General features: G+C 39.5%; 2 protein-coding genes across 6 annotated transcripts in view; both read left to right on the top strand.

Annotated features, from left to right (window-relative positions):
• Positions 1–42: 42 nt before the first annotated feature.
• zfat (zinc finger and AT hook domain containing) lies at positions 43–14,607 on the top strand. Of its 3 annotated transcripts, none has more exons than XM_085365248.1 (24): positions 43–86; positions 754–912; positions 1,121–1,270; positions 1,464–1,592; positions 1,812–1,925; positions 2,009–2,131; positions 2,226–2,305; positions 3,018–3,100; positions 3,274–3,348; positions 4,469–4,617; positions 4,730–4,821; positions 4,989–5,137; positions 7,489–8,401; positions 8,873–8,999; positions 9,134–9,366; positions 9,502–9,583; positions 10,843–10,962; positions 11,870–12,043; positions 12,182–12,270; positions 12,745–12,883; positions 13,127–13,233; positions 14,022–14,109; positions 14,230–14,327; positions 14,407–14,607. In XM_085365248.1, exons 1-24 carry the CDS (start codon positions 68–70, stop codon positions 14,605–14,607), a joined length of 3,693 nt encoding a protein of 1,230 aa, XP_085221374.1. In that variant the 5' UTR covers positions 43–67. The 3 variants fall into 3 exon arrangements, with proteins under 3 accessions (XP_085221374.1, XP_085221373.1, XP_085221375.1); XM_085365247.1 differs by having other exon boundaries at positions 1,121–1,282; XM_085365249.1 differs by having other exon boundaries at positions 1,121–1,285; positions 1,464–1,615; positions 1,841–1,922; ... (2 more) ...; positions 3,064–3,100; positions 8,882–8,999.
• Positions 14,608–15,220: 613 nt separating this feature from the next.
• mtbp (MDM2 binding protein) overlaps positions 15,221–19,039 on the top strand; it is a 39,285-nt gene continuing 35,466 nt past the window's right edge. For 2 of the 3 annotated variants that reach the window (XM_085365245.1, XM_085365244.1), the window contains exons 1-6: positions 15,221–15,287; positions 15,614–15,694; positions 16,426–16,499; positions 16,869–17,011; positions 17,134–17,192; positions 17,980–18,124. In XM_085365245.1, the coding sequence (XP_085221371.1) occupies positions 15,221–15,287; positions 15,614–15,694; positions 16,426–16,499; positions 16,869–17,011; positions 17,134–17,192; positions 17,980–18,124 (569 nt within the window). Of the gene's footprint in view, positions 15,288–15,351; positions 15,361–15,613; positions 15,695–16,425; positions 16,500–16,868; positions 17,012–17,133; positions 17,193–17,979; positions 18,125–19,039 lie in introns of all 3 variants that reach the window. The other variant, XM_085365246.1, reaches the window with a different exon arrangement.

The following is a 19,039-nucleotide window of genomic DNA, read 5'->3' as shown; positions in this document are numbered from 1 at the left end:
TTATTCGCATATAGGTTCTGGCCTGTATATAAATTAGTATTACTTCGCTCGTTGGTCGCAGAGGGAAATGGATGGACAAAAAGCAGGTAAGAAATTTGGCTAGCTTCAACTCGAATATGTTTTTCGGGTCTTCATGTTAACTCGGGCCAAATCAAAATAAACAGACGTGCATGGTTAAAAAAAGGGCACCGTTTCATTTGGCGTTTTTTAATATTATGCTCAAACTATGGACACTATACAGAAAGAAAAGTACAAATAAGCTACAAACCGTAACCTGTTACGTTAACACACAGTGTCACCTGACTCCACGGTCAATGTAGTTCCCACACTTAAATCAGCATTAAATGACAAATTATACACGTGTACTTTACTATAGCAATAATTATCATAGAAGTTAACAATGTCTGGTTAGACGATCTGGTTAGTTTGGGAGTGGCTTTTAAGCTATTGTTCCTGTAATAATATGTTTCATTTGAGGTGGATTGGGAGTTGAGAGAAAACCGATTACTTGTTTGTTATTAATCTTTTTACATTTTCCAGCAGATTACATACATGCAGTATATAACACGGTAAAATTAGCCAATATCCACCCCACAGTTTCTCATATTGCCGCAAAATGTATCTTCTCTGTGCTACAAATATTAGTTGATTAACGCATAAACCTCTACGGTACAAGAAAAAAAAAACCACGACGAGATCAACTTATTTAACAAAAGGCTCTGGATATGCCACCTTTTCTCTCTGTGTCCCCAGCTGGTTCTGTGTTTATGTGTCGCCTGTGCAACGTCTTTTCTCCAAGTCGCTCCCAGCTACTTGCACATTGCTCCCAGCTGCACCCTCAGCAGGAGCCTCTAGATGACATCATTATTGCGCTGCAGCCTCTTGTGGCAGATCCTGTGGAGAAGCTGGCAGGTCAGAGCACCACCACATCACCACTATTACTATCACAAAAAAAGACCTTACTCAGGTCTGTAAATGTTTTGGCTACACAGACAATGATTGCAGAATAATGTCTTTGTTGATGCTGTTCTCTTAGGTGGATGTGTTACAAGAAATGAAAAAAAAAACAAAAAACAGTGCTGCCTTTTTTTAACTGTTCTGTTGGATTATTGGCCCACAGAGACCCCGGTGAAGCGAAAACGAGGAAGACCAAAGGGCTCTACGAAGAAGATACGCACAGATTTGACAGAGGGCACGGCCATTTCCAGCCATTCTCCAGAGAATAACTCCAGAGAAGAAAAGAGAAAAAAGGAGGAAATTCAACAATTTAGTTCAGCAGAAGGTGGTATTGTTGCCTTATACAGTGTAAATCAATCTTTTGTTACCTGGTAGTACTGGTCTGCAGACTGCTAACTGATTATATTAGTTGGATAGCTGGTTCTTGTTTTGTATTCCTGATTAGTAATGTAGCTTTGCTGTTACTAATCTGTGGTACATATGTTTTTGTAATAATGTTTTTTTAGCACAAAAAAATGATGGGATATCAGGCCTGGAATGTAGACACTGCCATCGCTCATTCAGCAACAGGCGTCAAATCCTTAAACACATCTGCCTAAGAGAAGAGGATGAAGATGCAGATGAGGAGGAAAATGGTGAGGAATCAAAGGGCACAAATGTGAAATAATTTATCAGCAGGAAAGTCAATGCCTGCCGCAGATGATTTCAAAGAACAGTTAGTTGGAGAGCATGCTAGAAATGTTGCTTGAAGACTGTTAAATCTTTTCACACACACACTGAAGATGTTAAAGTAGATCTAGTTACTGTACCTAACATTTGAAGTTTATCAATTTAATACACACAATAATTTTCAGGGAGCATCTCTGGTACAGCAGAAGGTGAGGGAACGGAAAATGTGGATCCCGGAGGAGTTGATCCAAACCAGAATAAACACAACCAGACACAATCAGGACTTGATCGAGAAAGCAGTAAGATCATGAATATGGTTTCTTAAAATTAATCATTATTGGAAGAATAATGATCTGATCTATCTTTTGTTCTCTGTTTATAGAAGGGGGAAACTCTAGATCCTTAAAAACCAACCACAGTTGCATCTCCAAGGAAGGAGGCCAAGCAACAGGAAACAAAAAATCTGTTATCAGTGTTGTTCTGACAGAATATGAAACACTTCCAGGTTGGCATTAAAGCGGTATTTAAGCCTGCTTTTACTTTCTGGCTAAAAATGCAGTTTTATGAATAACTATAATACTTCACTTTTAATTCAAAAGGTGTTTTTAAAATGGTTCCTGTAGAGGAAGGTTCAGCAGAAGCAGAATCTGGTTCTATCAAACCTCAATCTCAACCTCAGGTAAGTGCTGAAATGCTGTGGAACAGCAAAGAGTCAGTTCACACAGATTTTAACCCCTTAAAGCCTGAACCATGGAATTGCCCAAATCAGTTTCTTAAATGGAGTGTTTATCGAACCTTCTGACAAATAAAAAAATAAAATATAGTAATTTGCATATATTAATTTTAATTTGTATCATGTTTGCCACATCCAGCTATTTTTGTAATTTATTCCTAAAAAATGTAACGTGCAATTTATTTTGTTTATCTGGGGGTAAAACTATTACACTGATTATGTTTCTAGGAGTCCTAAAAACTTATGTATTAAATACATTACATTTGGCTTTAAAGGGTTAAAATATGTTTTTTTTATGTACAACAAAGTCTTCTAACAAAGTTACACAGTTTAATTTACACATGGTTTGAGACCTCTTCCTTTTGTAACCATGTTAGCCACGTGGTGTTTTGATTTTATGTTGCTCATAAAACTCGAAATTACACAGAAGTAAAATTCAATTCTGTCCTTTAGAAACACAGGATTGTGCACAGTGTTTACATTATACTTACTTTCTGCTGACATCTCTATAACTTGTTAACAGTGTTTTTGTTGCAGTGAAGAAAGTTTTAGTAGTTCAGCTGAATTTGAACTCGTGATTCTGTCCTAAAAAAGATACCGTGTTTGTTGTCCAAAAGTATTTTGTGACATTATTATATTGATCTTTCTGGACATTCAGCACTCTGCAGTCGTCCAGAATGAGTCACATGATGTTGCAAGTGAAGCCATCACAGATAACCCTCAAACAGACCAGGAGCCAAGGTAATTAATAAATTATTAAACCAGAAGATTTCTTGTAAGTAATTAGAAGTCAGTGTAATTGATTTTAGGTGAAATAGTTGGTTTGTGAACATTAACAATCTTTTACAAGATTTTTAAGTTTCTGGTTGTCGCTGTGTGACCTGTCAATGTTTTGTTTTGTTTTCTATTCCTAGTTCTAATCCTACCACAACAACAACGACAAACAGCAGGGGCTTCCAGGAATGTTCTATCAAACAAGATGCTTCCAAGTACTTTTTGAATATTTTAATATTTGTAGTTGTATTTTCACTCAAATGTTGTTTCTTCATATGTGCATCATGTGAAAAAATAAGCGCACCCTTACTGCCTTTACAGAAATTAAGAAAGTAAGTAGCATCCAGGTGCTGCTAATCAAATTCACTTGACTGTTCCAGAGCAGCTGAGAATAGTTTTAAGGCCAATTCCAAACAATTTGTCCATCATTCTACAGAGAGAAAGATTATTTACAAGTATACAAGACAGTTATTAATCTAAGCAGGAGTGGGCGTCCCACTAAATTATCCTAGTATTAGACCACTACATATAATACCTTGCAGGCCTCAGTTAGCATGTATAATATTAAAGTTCATGAAAGAACTTAAAAAAAATGGAAGCATGGATTAGGTTACATCTTTTGTAATAAAGTCCTTAGGACAGACAAAACCAGATGCAACATATTATCAACACACACACAGCTCATAGCATGGTGGTGGCACTATGATGATTAGAGCTTCTTTACAGCTGCATGACTTTGCAGTCATTGAGTGGACTCCTCTGTATACCAGAGTATTGTAGAGGCCATCTGCCCAAAAGCTAAAATGTGCAACAGATTAATGATCCCAAGCACAACAGCAAATCTATAACAGAATGGCTGAAAAACAAGAATCAAGGTGTTGTAATGGCCCAGTCAAAGTCCAGACATCATCAGCCCGACTAAAATGCTTTGACCGGATCTTAAAAGCACTGTGCATAAATGAATGCCCGCAAAACCTCAATAAACTAAAGTAACGCTGTAAAGAAAAGGAGGGCAGAATTCCTTTACAGTGATGTGAGAGACTGTTAAAGTCCTACAGAAAACCTACTTCAAAAATTACTTCAAGTTATTGCAGCTAATGGTAACTACAAAATGCTGGCTCATGGGGTGCACTTAATTTTTCACACGGCAGCATAGACACGACTGTATGTGGATTTTATTTTACACAGTTTTTAGATTTGGGGCTACAGTGTAGCTAAAAGCTTCTTCTTATGTAATATGACAGAGGTTAGGTCCACCCTGTTTCACCATGATATCAACAGGAGTGAAACTGATCAGCTATGAGAAATGTAATATTGTCACCTGCTGTCTTACAGTTTACCTCAGAGCCACCTGAAAATTTTTGCCTGTGAGTTCTGTAACAAAATCTTTAAGTTCAGACACTCACTGGTTGCTCACCTGAGGACACACACCCAAGAAAAACCGTTTCAGTGTCTGCACTGTGACTACGCATCGGCCATCAAAGGTAAATTAGTCTATAGATTTCAGGATGGCTGCGTAAATGAATACAAAGTTGAAGTTGTAGCATTAACTGGAAAAGGAAGAGTTGCACTACTTACTAGATTTGTCCTTTAAAGCAAACCTGAATGTTCACCTGAGGAAGCACACTGGAGAGAAGTTCAGCTGTCAGCACTGTCCTTTCACCTGCCTCAGCCCAGGACACCTCAAGGTGCTGGCATACTGCTCTCAGTAGTCATATTGTTACATGCTGAGTATTATTAGCATTAACACACAGGCTTCAAGATATTAAAGTTCTCTTTTGACCGTGTTAGATATACTGAATATATTTTCAGTGTGAAGCTGCATGGTTTGTAATTTGTGTCTCTGTGGATGCAGGTCCATATAGAGCGTGTCCATATGAAGGTGAAGCAGCACTGCGGCTTCTGTGAGAAAAAGTACTCTGATGTCAAGAACCTGCTGAAACACATGGAGAAACGACATAATCTAAAAGATCCCACTGTTTACCAGAGCTACCAACAACTGAGGTTTGTCCTGCTGAAGAGGTTTTCAAACTGTGAGGTGCTCCTCCAGGGAGGTGGTGCGTGAAGTGTTGAATGGGGTTTATAGCCAAAGACAGAGGGAAGAGTTCCTGATGCAACAATACGTTAATGTAGCTCATTGTAGATACACTATATTGCAAACGTATTTGCTAGAGGGACATCCCGTTCTTAATCCACAGAGTTTAACATGATGTCGGCCCACCCTTTGCTGGTATAACAGCTTCAACTCTTCTCTGAATGTTTTCCACAAGGTTTAGGAGTGTTTATGGGAATTTTTGACCAGAAGGCCTGGCTCGCAGTCTCCACTCTAATTCATCCCAAAGGTGTTCTATCAGGTTGATGTCAGGACTCCATTCAAGTGCTTTCACATCAAACGTGATCTTCATAGATCTTTCTTTGTAAAAGCTTGATTTTATACGCCTGTTGCCATGGAAGTGATTGGCACAGCTGAATTCAATGATTTGGATGGGTGAAGGAATACTGTGGGCAATATACAGGGAGTGCAGAATTATTAGGCAAGTTGTATTTTTGAAGAATAATTTTATTATTGAACAACAACCATGTTCTCAATGAACCCAAAAAACTCATATCAAAGCTGAATGCTTTTGGAAGTAGTTTTTAGTTTGTTTTTAGTTTTAGCTATTTTAGGGGGGTATCTGTGTGTGCAGGTGACTATTACTGTGCATAATTATTAAGCAACTTAACAAAAAACAAATATATAAACAAATATATATAAACAAATATATATATATTGATATATATATATATCAATTATTTATTTTTACCAGTGAAACCAATATAACATCTCCACATTCACAAATATACATTTCTGACATTCAAAAACAAAACAAAAACAAATCAGCGACCAATATAGCCACCTTTCTTTGCAAGGACACTCAAAAGCCTGCCATCCATGGATTCTGTCAGTGTTTTGATCTGTTCACCATCAACATTGCGTGCAGCAGCAACCACAGCCTCCCAGACACTGTTCAGAGAGGTGTACTGTTTTCCCTCCTTGTAAATCTCACATTTGATGATGGACCACAGGTTCTCAATGGGGTTCAGATCAGGTGAACAAGGAGGCCATGTCATTAGTTTTTCTTCTTTTATACCCTTTCTTGCCAGCCACGCTGTGGAGTACTTGGACGCGTGTGATGGAGCATTGTCCTGCATGAAAATCATGTTTTTCTTGAAGGATGCAGACTTCTTCCTGTACCACTGCTTGAAGAAGGTGTCTTCCAGAACTGGCAGTAGGACTGGGAGTTCAGCTTGACTCCATCCTCAACCCGAAAAGGCCCCACAAGCTCATCTTTGATCATACCAGCCCAAACCAGTACTCCACCTCCACCTTGCTGGCCTCTGAGTCGGACTGGAGCTCTCTGCCCTTTACCAATCCAGCCACGGGCCCATCCATCTGGCCCATCAAGACTCACTCTCATTTCATCAGTCCATAAAACCTTAGAAAAACCAGTCTTGAGATATTTCTTGGCCCAGTCTTGACGTTTCAGCTTGTGTGTCTTGTTCAGTGGTGGTCGTCTTTCAGCCTTTCTTACCTTGGCCATGTCTCTGAGTATTGCACACCTTGTGCTTTTGGGCACTCCAGTGATGTTGCAGCTCTGAAATATGGCCAAACTGGTGGCAAGTGGCATCTTGGCAGCTGCACGCTTGACTTTTCTCAGTTCATGGGCAGTTATTTTGCGCCTTGGTTTTTCCACACGCTTCTTGCGACCCTGTTGACTATTTTGAATGAAACGCTTGATTGTTCGATGATCACGCTTCAGAAGCTTTGCAATTTTGAGACTGCTGCATCCCTCTGCAAGATATCTCACTATTTTTGACTTTTCTGAGCCTGTCAAGTCCTTCTTTTGACCCGTTTTGCCAAAGGAAAGGACGTTGCCTAATAATTATGCACACCTGATATAGGGTGTTGATGTCATTAGACCACACCCCTTCTCATTACAGAGATGCACATCACCTAATATGCTTAATTGGTAGTAGGCTTTCGAGCCTATACAGCTTGGAGTAAGACAACATGCATGAAGAGGATGATGTGGACAAAATACTCATTTGCCTAATAATTCTGCACTCCCTGTAGTGTTGTGTTTTTTTTGTTTTTTTGTTTTTTTTTTTTTTTACTAATTTGGCTTGTAATTAATTGCAAATGATCTTTGCGAGTCACAACACATGCATTTTTTTTTTTTTTAAATTTGGGTGAAAAGGGGGAAAATTACTTAATTTTGTCACTGTCAGATTTGGAAACTGATCTTTGCTGATATCTCTGACTGTTTCCTGTGACCCTGCCTTTGTAATCTGTTCCGTTTGTCTATATAATCCAGGTTAAAAACTCGCCAGGGCCTCAGACAGCTCCTTTACCACTGTCACATATGTAACCGACGCTTCAAAAACCACCTAGAGCGAGAGCGCCACATGTTAGTCCATGGGCCTAAGCGTCCCTACGCTTGCCTGCTCTGTGACCATGCCGTGACCAAGATGGTTGCCCTCTCTGCTCATGTCAGGAAGCACCTCTTCCTGTACGTGTGCTCCGTGTGTAACGAGAAGTTTGTCAGCTCACAGAGGCTGAAGAGTCACTTGACAGAGTGTCACCCAGGACTAGATCAAGAGCAGACCTTCACTGACTCCATCAACAGCAGCTACTATTTGGCTCAGCCTGGAGGAGACATGCTGGGGAGTGAGGCGAGCATGGACACACAGGAGTGCCGGATACCACAGGAGAGAGAAGAAGACAGAATACGAGAAGAGGACGGACAACATTGCACAGGGGGGAAGGAATGGGAAGATGTGGAAAGAGAACAGCTGAGAGAAGAGGGAGAGCAAGAGAATGAAGAAGAACAGGCTAATAAAAATCCCGCTGAAAGTTTAGAGGCAGTGCCGCTGATAGATGGAGAGATGGCAAAGGAAGTAGGAATAGAAGAGAGAGAAGCACAGCCAACCTTTAAAGACGGACAAGAAGAAGCAGCAGCAGAGAAGATGTCACACATTAACACGCCAGACTCATGCAGCTCTGCAGCTGAAAGACTCAAAGAGGACTCGCACACCTTGTTATCACAAGAGAACATTCAAAGTCCACACTTAGAGGCTGGGACTCAAAAAAATGGACACGCACCTGCTGAGAACACACGCACATCATCTTCATCATCATCATCAGGAACTATAACCCCGTCTGATGCCAGCGCATGCACACATTTGTCTGCAGGTCCAGACAACAGCCAGGCTGCACAATCAGAGGAGGTAAATGCAAAATTATAATATGATTTAATTCCTAATGAAAATATTTCTTCTTTAGATGTTACCTCGTTTATGTTTTATATTTACACAAACGAGGAAGCACCTCCACATTAGCTGTATTATTCTTTAAGATCACAAACCAATATTACCAAGAGAAAAAAACACATTTTGTATTTTTTTTTTTTTTTTTAAATGGTGAAAACAAGTGTAGTTTTACTGGGATTAGATTCCTTAATCTGGTCGTATCCTTCTTCCTATTTGTATGACTTTAAATATGTAGATAGTCCTGCTTAATTTGCCAATGCAGAGATTCCGTTTGAAGTAGCGTCCTCTGCATGAGTGCTGAGCAATAACTATTTTATAGTGTGTTTAGTTCTCACGATAAATCATCTCCGATAAATCACTCATGGTAAGAAGACAAGCATTTTTATCCAGTCTTATACTGAGGTTGCATTTGTCCATTTCTGCTGGTAGGTTTCAGAGGGTTTCCATCACAGCGCATTCGAGCAGGTGTTTTCATCCCTTCAGAAGACTCAGCTCAATATGGAGACTTTCCAGCGGCTTAGGAAAATTTATGGAGAACTAGAATGTCAATACTGCGGTAAGACAAATAAAAAAACAAAACTCTTTGAGTAGATTGGATTTGCTTTGTCCTGCTTTTTTTAATATTCACTTAACTGTAATTTACTGTTAAATACTGTGTGCAGCTCCTAATCACAGTTTTGTGCCGCACAGGTAAACTGTTCTGGTACAGAGTCCACTATAACAGCCATGTGCGCACACACACCAAGGAGCACCTGCATTACTGCTCAAAGTGCAGCTACTCTTCCATCACCAAAAGCTCTTTAAAGCGACACCAGATCCAGAAGCACAGTGGCTTGCTGCTGACTTGTTCGAATCCTGACTGCAAATACAGCACGCCTGACAAATACAAACTTCAAGCACATATGAGAACACACAAAGAGCAGGTAACTAGCCTGAGCAGACCAGTTCCTAGTGATAGGTTCTTAATATGTGGTGCTGTTGAATTTATACACTGAGGCTTAAACAACTAAAAATGATTGCTCCTTCAGCCTTTCCTTGTGTCTTCTCTTCAATTACAGGGGAGGAGTGAGACGTGTCCTGTCTGCCATCGTAATTATCCAGAGCACAGACTAAAGCACCACATTAAAACATCACACCCTGGTAAAGAACACACAAGCATTGCTGTGTCACTACAAAAAACTATATAACTCATTCTTGTTTGTTTTTATTTTAAAGCAGATTCAGATCTGTCTTTTTAAAACTGCCAGTATTACCTTTTGCTCCTGCCTCACTAAATCCAAATTATATTATTATATAATTATATATATTATATTATTATTATAACTTTTTATTGGGCACGTATTGTGAGCACAGTCAGTCAGGTAATTTTATATAAAAATAATGTTGCTTTCATAAATACACAGTGTAGAATGGTCTTCCAGCAAACTGATGTGATTTCATAAACTTAGTTTTAATCTATTAAAAATACACGCGGAACTGATTTGTGGAAGCTGCCATGTTGGCCCACCATCTTGAAGTGGCTGAGATGGACTGGCGATGTTCCACCTACTTGAGTTTTATGTGTCTGGCTAGAGACTGTCCACAGACTGTCCACAGACTGTCCACAGACTGTCCACATACGTAGTACGGCAAAGATGGAGGAGAAGAGCTCGTAGGCATTTCTGTCCCATGGTGGCAAATTTTAAGTAGTGCCTCCACCATCAGACTCAGGATATGTAGGATGATGCTTCTGTTTAATCATCCGAGAACCCGTCCCCTTCACCAAAAAGTAAAACAACTCAACTGGGATCTGGATAAAAACCTCATCCTCCCCTTCCGCACGTTAAGCCACATTTTACAAACTCAATTCAGAGCTCTAACACACAAAATATCCCTAAACACGCTTATTTATTCCAGATATTAATTGTTATCAGCAGATTAAACATGTGGCCGCCCCGTCTCCAGAGAGCTTTCAAAACGAGCCAACTAAACAACAACAACAACAGCTAAGCTATGCGTCATAAACTAAGTTATGCCAGCTAATGTTAGGCTCGAGTCTCTTAAAAATCACACTTTCCCTCTGATAAATAGTTTGATTATACTGAACAAGAACTTTTTCACTAAGTGTCCGAGTCCAACAATGTTAGATCCACTTCCAAGAAACTTTCCCTGATGCTGCTTAACAGCAACAATTGACTGCAATCTGCTGACATCTACTGGTTAGATTTTACACCCCGGACCTTTAAATGATCAAAGTGTTGCAGTTGCTTTCAGCCAAAGCTGTCGCACAAGGCTAAAATAAATAAATAGCAAAGCTAGTTTCTGTTGCTAACTTTCACAATATTTTGATGCCCATTAGAAATTTGCCATTCTTGTACATTTACTGCATGTTTCTTTGTTTGCATGGATGTTTTGGACAGACACTCTTCCTATACAAGGTAAAGGACTGATGGTGCAGCGTGCGGAGAAGTGCCCTTACTGTGACTCCTACTTCCTAAAGAACAGCAGTGACTTTCAGCAGCACATCTGGGCCCATCAAGGTCTGATAACACTCTGCTCTTTAAAGCTGGCGACACGCACACAGCACAAGTCCTCAGCACATGTGGGCGAGCACCTCTGCACAGAGTTTTACTGTATCATTATTTTTGAAAGCTGAGTTACCATCTGTCCCTCTTCCTCCTGGCCGTCGTCCAGAAGAATGAAGCAGACTGCAAATACACATGCAGATGTTGTTGAGGGAAATTGGCCCATTAGTCAAGTTACTCTTAAAATGATGAAAACAAAAACAAGCAAAATTGTCCATGTGTGATGCTGGCAAAAGAAACACTTTAATGGCTATTTTTCTTTTGCACTGGTCTCTGCAGCAGGACTTTTTGTTCTGCAGATGTTTTTTTTAAAGGTGAATGAGATTGCTAAAATTACTTTAAGACTGAAGAATATGTCCCTGCTCGGCTGAAGCTGCTTAATATATACAGCCTGTTCATATCTGCTGTAGAGTACAACATTTTGTCTTGAGGAAGCAAATTGCTGTACTCGCTTGATTTGATAAGTTTTTTCACCTCGTCAGTTTATAAAACAACAATTTTCAAAAAAGTTTATCTGGCTTTATTTTCTTTTTCTTTCTATTCTAATACTTGGCTGACTCTAATCCAGATCACCGATGGCTGCACCTTTTCAACAGTCACTCGTAAATACAATTGGCACCAAGTATCCATAAAATATCCACTTTAGTCGCGTATCTCTTAAAAGTTCAGGAGTAAAAACATTTTCCTGCTGAGATTTGCTGTTTATGGCTTAAATATAATTTGATTGCATTTGGAAACGAAGATTTCCATGTTCAAAATGTCTATTTATTTTTTGCTTAATAATTTAATTTAATTGCTTAATAATCTTTTCTGCTGGCAGCTTGTTAAGTGTGTGTTTGTATGTTGTTGTCTGTGTGGGTAGGTTTGAAGCCATACGTCTGCAACGTGTGTGACTATGCAGGTCGCAGTAAAAGCAACCTGAAGACTCACATGAACCGACATAATACGGAGAGACGTCACCTCTGTGATCTGTGTGGGAAAAAGTTCAAATCTAAAGTCACGCTGAAAAGCCACAGACTGAGCCACACAGATGAAGGTATGCACTTTGTTAAAATTACATTATGTATTTCTTTAATATTATAATTTAAAATTAATGATAACTTTGCGTATGTCACAAATGCTCTTAATGACCAGTGATGATAAATGTCACAGTGTTTACTTTGCGTCTGTCCAGGGAAGCGGTTTCAATGTTCAGAGTGCGACTTCACCTCGGTCTCTAAACCTTCCTTACTCAGACACATGGAGCAGCACGCTAAATTTAAGGTCAGATTACATCTAACCTTACCATCCTCAGTTTTATTATTATTTATCTTTTAACAGAATATAAATAGAGCGACAAACCATCAGGGTCCGTGATTCCATCTCAAATCAACACGGGCCTTTTATGATACAAAGTTTCAACACCTATAATGATTACTGTGAGATTTTAGCATCATTTATCAAATATCAAAGAAGAAAATATATACTAATAAAAAAAGAGTAGAATAAAGAAATACAGATGACTGAAAATAGTGTAGCAGCCGTAATCCTTACACCAAACTCCTTGAACCACAAAACTTTCATGCAAATCTCAAACGGTCGAGCAGAAAATGTTCTAAAAGTTGGTTGATTTCAAATGAAATGACCCATCAGCATTCTGTATTTAAAAAAAACTTGCTTTAGATATGCTGCAAAATTTTACCCAACAAGAGAAAACTAGAATTAAACAGCAGCACTAACATGTGTTTGTCTCTGTAGCCGTTTCGTTGTGCTCACTGTCACTACTCCTGCAACATTGCTGGCGCTCTGAAGCGGCACTACAATGTGAAGCACCCGGATCAGAGATACGAGAATGCCGGACCCGGATTGCCAAACCCTGACGCCCTGAAACAGCAAGGTCCTAACTCTGCTCTCCCTCCACTATGTCCAGGCACCTTGATTATTATTAATTAATATATAATTTCACTGCAGCTAGACATTTGTAAAACATTTGAATACAGCGTTGACATTTGTTTTCTCTTGGCAAGCTCTGGTTACTACATTGTCTGACCTCTGTCGTAGCTGTAATTGTTGTCTGACTTAGAGTATGTAGGGTTTCAAACAAAGTGTAATATAGCTCTTTGTGTGTGCTTATGTTTAGGAGGTATGAAGTGTCCCGAATGTGAATTTGTTTATGGCACAAAGTGGGAGCTGAACCGTCACCTGAAGAGCAAACACAGTCTGAAAGTGGTAGAAGGCCCTTGGGAGGTAAACAAATACACAAGATACAATGATAATAAAATAAAGCTAGCTGGGTGTGAACGCTGAAGTGTGTGGACTGGTAGCCTAGAAAGGGTATTCTGTTTATCCGGATGTAGAGTTTACTGTAGAGAAACGGGGCCCGGCAAGCTACTGTAGCTCTTCTGTGTTGTGCCATCTGCTTGATCCAGAAGAGAAGACTAACTGCTCCATTAGTAAGACTCTTTGGTTATTGTTTTGGTATCAGGAATATTGGAACAGATCATTTTCTCTAAAAATCACGTCTCTGTGGCTTTCAAACCCAAAAACATACTACGCCAAAGAACTGGTCTACCCCAAGGATTGGGTCCCCCGGCACAAAGAGAGTAATGTAGTGCAGGTAGTGAAGTACCTGGAGGATTGCTGTGAATTATACATTGGGGAAAACAAACAGCCTCTGGCTAAGAGCTGCTACTTTCACCCAATTTATGCTTCAGCAGGAAATCTACTACGTAACTTGATCTGACACTGAAGAGATTACTTAAATGAATGAGAAAACATTTCTCCCACATCCAGATGAACAGGATTTCTATACATGAATGATTGAGCATGCATCCAAACATAGAATGAAATTTTATCACTTATTTACCGCTGTCCTGTTTGGCTAAGTAAAGAAGGTAAACATTGTATCCACACCATGTCATCCATACCATGTTAGCACCTTAGTATCCCATAGCTGTAGAATGTTACCATTGGGTTTATTTGTAGTAACTAGAAACTAACTTAATATAATCTCTTCCTTGTGTATGAATACGTAGGTGGGAGAGGAAGTAGAGGCGCAGTATGTGTCTGTGGAGGATGAACAGCACCTGTCAGAGGCAGCATTAGCAACCCTGCAGGACAACGGTAAAACCTTCAAGAAGCATCAACAGCTTCAGGATAACTGAAGCTGTTTTATGTGCTTATAATGTGCGTTTACCTATGTCCTATATAACACTGAATTCATTTAGTGCCTTTTCTGTTCAGTTAACATCCAGCAGATCACTGAGCTCAGTTCAGAGACTCAGGATGCTGTCACCTCCATGGTCGCCATGGCTCCAGGCACTGTAGCTGTTGTACAGCAGGTGAGCGACAAAACATCACCATGTAAGGAGGTGAGATTTTACAAAATGGCAAAAAGTTTATGTTGAGCTGTCTCTGAAGTTGCAGGTGGCCGACGAGCAGGAAGTCGGTAACTGCAGCAACCAGCTGATGGTGGTAAACACAGAGGGGGCCCTAAATGGTGACCAGGTGATGGTGTTAGAGGAGGGACACAGCCTGGAGGCACTGACAGTCCTTACTCAGGGAGACGACACACACCACTATATTGTCTACGTACAGGAACACACTGTAGAAATCAACTAGTGTTTTGCTACCATTTTACCATAATGTACCAATAAACAGTAAAATATGGATTTAGCAACATTTTCAACACTTAGTTACATATATTTTTCAGACAGTAATGAAATTAAGTGCAATACGCCTGTGATAATGTGGTATATTTTGTACTAACAAAGTATATTTTAATAAAATCTCTTCCCTTGAATGTGCTTGCTTCATTTCATCAAATTTAATGACAGGCTCATAACATGGTGCAATATACTGTATTAGAAATACCACAAAGCAGACTTCCCAGTAAACACCAGGTAAGAAGAAGGTGGAAGTTAAAACCACAGATACCATTCTAAAATGAAAATAGTACCATGCAAACTGATTCATGTGTAATTTATTCGCACATTTATTTGTCGCTGAACCGCATTAAATATTATTAATTTACCTAGAACGGCTCTAATACAAATGATGTAGTTCCGTCTCAGTCCAATAGATGGCGGTGAAGAGCCTTTTGAGTGCTAACAGTGCATGTTAGTTTGCGCAGAAGAAGATGAACTGGTGGGAAATTTGACGCGAGTGTTTTTCTATTAACCGAAAGAGCCCAATAAACAAACAGCAATCCTATATTTACTAATATTTACTGGAGATGGACCGGTATGTTTTAGTTATATCTTTTTGCCGAACTGATGACGAGTCGCCGGATGGTTTTAAATGTAAGTTTTCATTTAACTTGGAAACATGTAATACTTCCTCTGCCAGTACCTTAAAAGTGTGCAGACTTAGCCCGTGTTAGCTTTGTAACTGTAAACTTCGTCTGGCTGAGCTCTTAATATCGTCCTGACTTTGTTAACCTTTGTTCGTATACGTTTGTGTTTCACATTTTGTTTGTAATCACGATGGTTATCCGGTCAAAGAATTTGAAGAGTGAACTATGCTAGCAGCTTTTAACAAATTTGCTACTTGTTGTTCTTTTCAGTCTTAAATAAATCAGAAATCTGCTTGTAATGAATCCTGACAGCTCAGTTTTCACTGATCGCAGGTTTGGAGCCACTAAAGCAGATATATGGCAGACTCGTGGACATCTCCACTCAGGAGTCAGAGAAGGTTTCTGTGTTTCCAGGTACAGTAACAGATAGATAACTTAGATAGTTGCTCTATCTATTGGTTCTAGATACTGCACATTAATCACTAATCAGCATCACTGTAAATGTTCAATTTTCAGTGGTCATTTCTTGGCCAGATGCTAAATTGGTCATCAAATCAGTCATAAAGGAACACCGTTTAAACCTATTTACGAATACATGAGGCAAAAATAAGATAAGAAGTAGTAGTTTGCAAAATAAAACATATACAAAGCAAACAGTTTTTGTAAGACACTGTTGCATTGTCAGAGCTTCTGTATAGCAAAGTATTCTAGAGTCAAATGTGAATCCATCTATCTGACAGCTGAAGTTTGGCTCAAATTGGCTAATGCAACAGGACAATGATCCCAGGCACAGCATCAAATCTGCTTCCTCAGAATGGTTGAAAAAGAAAAGAATCAAGATGTTGCAGTGGCCCAATCAAAGTTCAGACCTCAGCCTGGCAGAAATCCTGTGGCAAAAACTTAAGAGAGCTGTGCATGAAAAATCAGTGAACTGAAGCAACATTGTAAATAAGAGTGGTACAAAATTTCTCAACAACCATGTGAGAAAAGATGAAGTTATTTCTATTAAAAGTGGTTCTACAAGTTATTGAATCGTGCGTTGTACTTAGTGTTTTACAGCTGTATATACTTTAGTGTTGTATCAGTGTTAAGACAGACCAAGTTATTTCCCTTCCTTACATCTTTCTCACTGCATGTTTTCCCAGCTTGTTCTCTCAGTGGCAGCCCGTCAGCTCGGAGGTGGTACGTTGCTGTTCAGGCTTGTCACGGAGGTGCACAGGTGAGACACTTGGAAGATTCAAGAGCATAGATATGGTGCCTGTATATACAGCTTTTTTATGTGTGATGCTTTAAATTGTCACAAGTTGTCAAAGTCTGCACCAACGTAGCTATTGTGTCATTTCCTTTCTTACTTCTTACTTCTTAAATACAATATCAGCTTTACAACAGTTTTATTCATCTTTGCAATGGCAAGTTAGGAATTGGTACAGAATGCCTTTATTAAAACTGCAAAAGCACTTTATGCTTCATACTTAACCACATTGACACACATTTGACAAGGAAACAATGCAGAATTTTACCTTTCAAACTGTTAAGTTGTGAATAAAGAATTCTGGATTTAGTTTAGTAATTGTCTCTTGTTTGGCAGTTTTGCACCTCTAAATGGGAAGAGTTGAGCCTTCACAGATGTGACGGTGAGGAGGAGAAACCCACTTCTTTGGAAGCTTGTTTGGGTTCTCTGAAGAACCAGGAGGCACCGGACCAAAAGGCTGATGAGCTGACACTGACAGAGTGAGATGATAATAATGATAATGTCTGCAGTTATTGTCCGTAACAGGGATTTGCTCCATCTATCCATTCAAGAATCTGCGTGACAGTGACATGTCAGCTCATCTGTTCTCAACTTTTAACAGGCTGATGGAGGAGGCTGCAGAGGGACTGCATGTGCTGTCAGACAAGCTTCCACCTCCAGGTACTGTTATCCAGTTAACATTGGTTACTTTCTATACTTATATATCTTCCGCCTTATAATTTTTATATAATTTGCTCGCAGTTTTGAAGCTGTTAACTTGGATCTTATAAGGCTTTTACTAAAAAAAAAAAATTAAAAAAAATCTAGTTTGAGGATTTTTAATCCACAATGCTTCCACACAGCACTTCTCAGGTGACTTCGATGATTACCTTTAGGGCGCAGTTCGCCACTTCAGTTTCTTCCATTCTGCATTAAGAAAAAAAAACGAAGATTGGCTTGTTTTACTGATGGGAAAAAAGAACAAGAAGTTTGCTGCACAAAATAATTTCTCATGGGGCGATTGTGTCTTAGCCAAATCAAGGAATTAAAACTTCTTCTTAAAAGAGTGCTGTCGAATTTTAAGCAGTTAGATTCTGAAAATCTGCCATGTGGAAAAGGTTGCCTGCTGTACTGCATAAATCTGTGTTCACCAATGCTCTGACTTCTTTGCAAATCTCCCTCGTGAAGTGTTTTCTTTTTTGTTTGTTTTTTTTAAGAGAAGGTTTTTTGGCACACAGTCTCCGCAGGAGTTCAGAAACAGTTACCCTCTAACTTTAGTTACCCTGAGGAGCCAGAGTCACTACAATTCTTGTAATTTGGTTTTGATAACAAGCGATTCTGCCTACTTTTTAAAAGCTCACGACTTGCCTTGATACGTCCTACCAAGAGATGGATGGATGGAAAGAAAAAATTAACAAATAAAAGAAGGAAACACTGTGTCCTTTTGTTTCCTATGTTTTTCAATCAGGTAAAGCCTTGCTGGATGTTCTGGTGCTGGGCTCTGCTGAGCAGTCCCCTCCTGTTAAAGACCTCCTGCCTCTGCTGGGAGCCGTCAAACACATGTCCTCCTGGCATGCTGCAAAGATCAGTGTCATCACACAGCACACACCTGGGTGAGAAGATGAAAAATACCCATGCATTACACTCTATTAGGGGTGGGTTTTGATAATCGATTTATCGATTAAACCTCACAAAATTTCAACAACCACCAAACAGCTAAAACAATGAATGAGAGCAGGTACACGGATTCTGCACATAAATGTAAACATAAAGCGCGGAGCCGCTGACGGATCAGAATCAGTGAGATGTCGTCTTTCTCACCCGGTCGGGGCTGAAAGCCAACAGCTCGCTGATTCTGATGTTTCGGCAGGTCCGCGCTTTGTGTTTACGCCCTTTTCTAAAGCTGTTAGTTTGATCTTTCTCCAAACAATATTGACCGAACCAGCAGCAAAAGAAGATCCAAACTACGCTTCACATAAACATCGTCATGGATTCCCTCTGACTTTTGCTGTTTTGCTTCCAACACGTTTTCTGCATTATTCGCTTGCTTGTTACGCACAAGTCTACCGTTGTTTACAGCGCTGTCGGCCGCTGTTGTTGTTTTTTTTTTCCTTTTACTTCTGAAAAGAAAACCTAATTTCTGCTGTTCAATAGACTTCTGAACAAATTTAAACTTTTTAAAATTATGCAAAATGCAAAACGCTTAGCCGTGTCTCTAATCAAACCGCTGTAACTTCAGAGGCAATGTTCATATGTTGATTAATGGTTTTCTTTCGTTTTTGATCTACTGCAGAATATTTTTATAAAATCCCAGGCCAGGAAAATCACCTTCATGTTTTTCTGTGTTTTATCTTCAGCTCCTACACACAAAGGCATCTTCTGTGATGCTCACACCTTTGATAAAGTCTTGCGAGTGTCAGCTTCCTTTTTATAGATACAAAAATATGTAAATGTACTGATCTGAATTATAATATTTCTGACTGTCTGAGGCAAAATTTCCCAGATACAAATCGAATTGAATCGAATCC

Source organism: Diplotaxodon limnothrissa, linkage group LG11, assembly GCF_057381915.1.
Source record: "Diplotaxodon limnothrissa isolate DT_005_m linkage group LG11, D_limnothrissa_male_GT1.1, whole genome shotgun sequence".
Classification (NCBI taxonomy): Eukaryota; Metazoa; Chordata; class Actinopteri; order Cichliformes; family Cichlidae; genus Diplotaxodon; species Diplotaxodon limnothrissa.
Note: the sequence above shows the minus strand (reverse complement) of the source record. Positions and strands in the feature narration are given on the sequence as shown.

What these genes read in the sequence shown, in the direction of transcription:
- zfat (XM_085365247.1), top strand. An exon ending in GCACATCTGGGCCCATCAAG is followed by an intron (nt 10,963 to 11,869) that starts GTCTGATAACAC and finishes CTGTGTGGGTAG; the next exon opens with GTTTGAAGCCATACGTCTGC. An exon ending in TGACGCCCTGAAACAGCAAG is followed by an intron (nt 12,884 to 13,126) that starts GTCCTAACTCTG and finishes GCTTATGTTTAG; the next exon opens with GAGGTATGAAGTGTCCCGAA.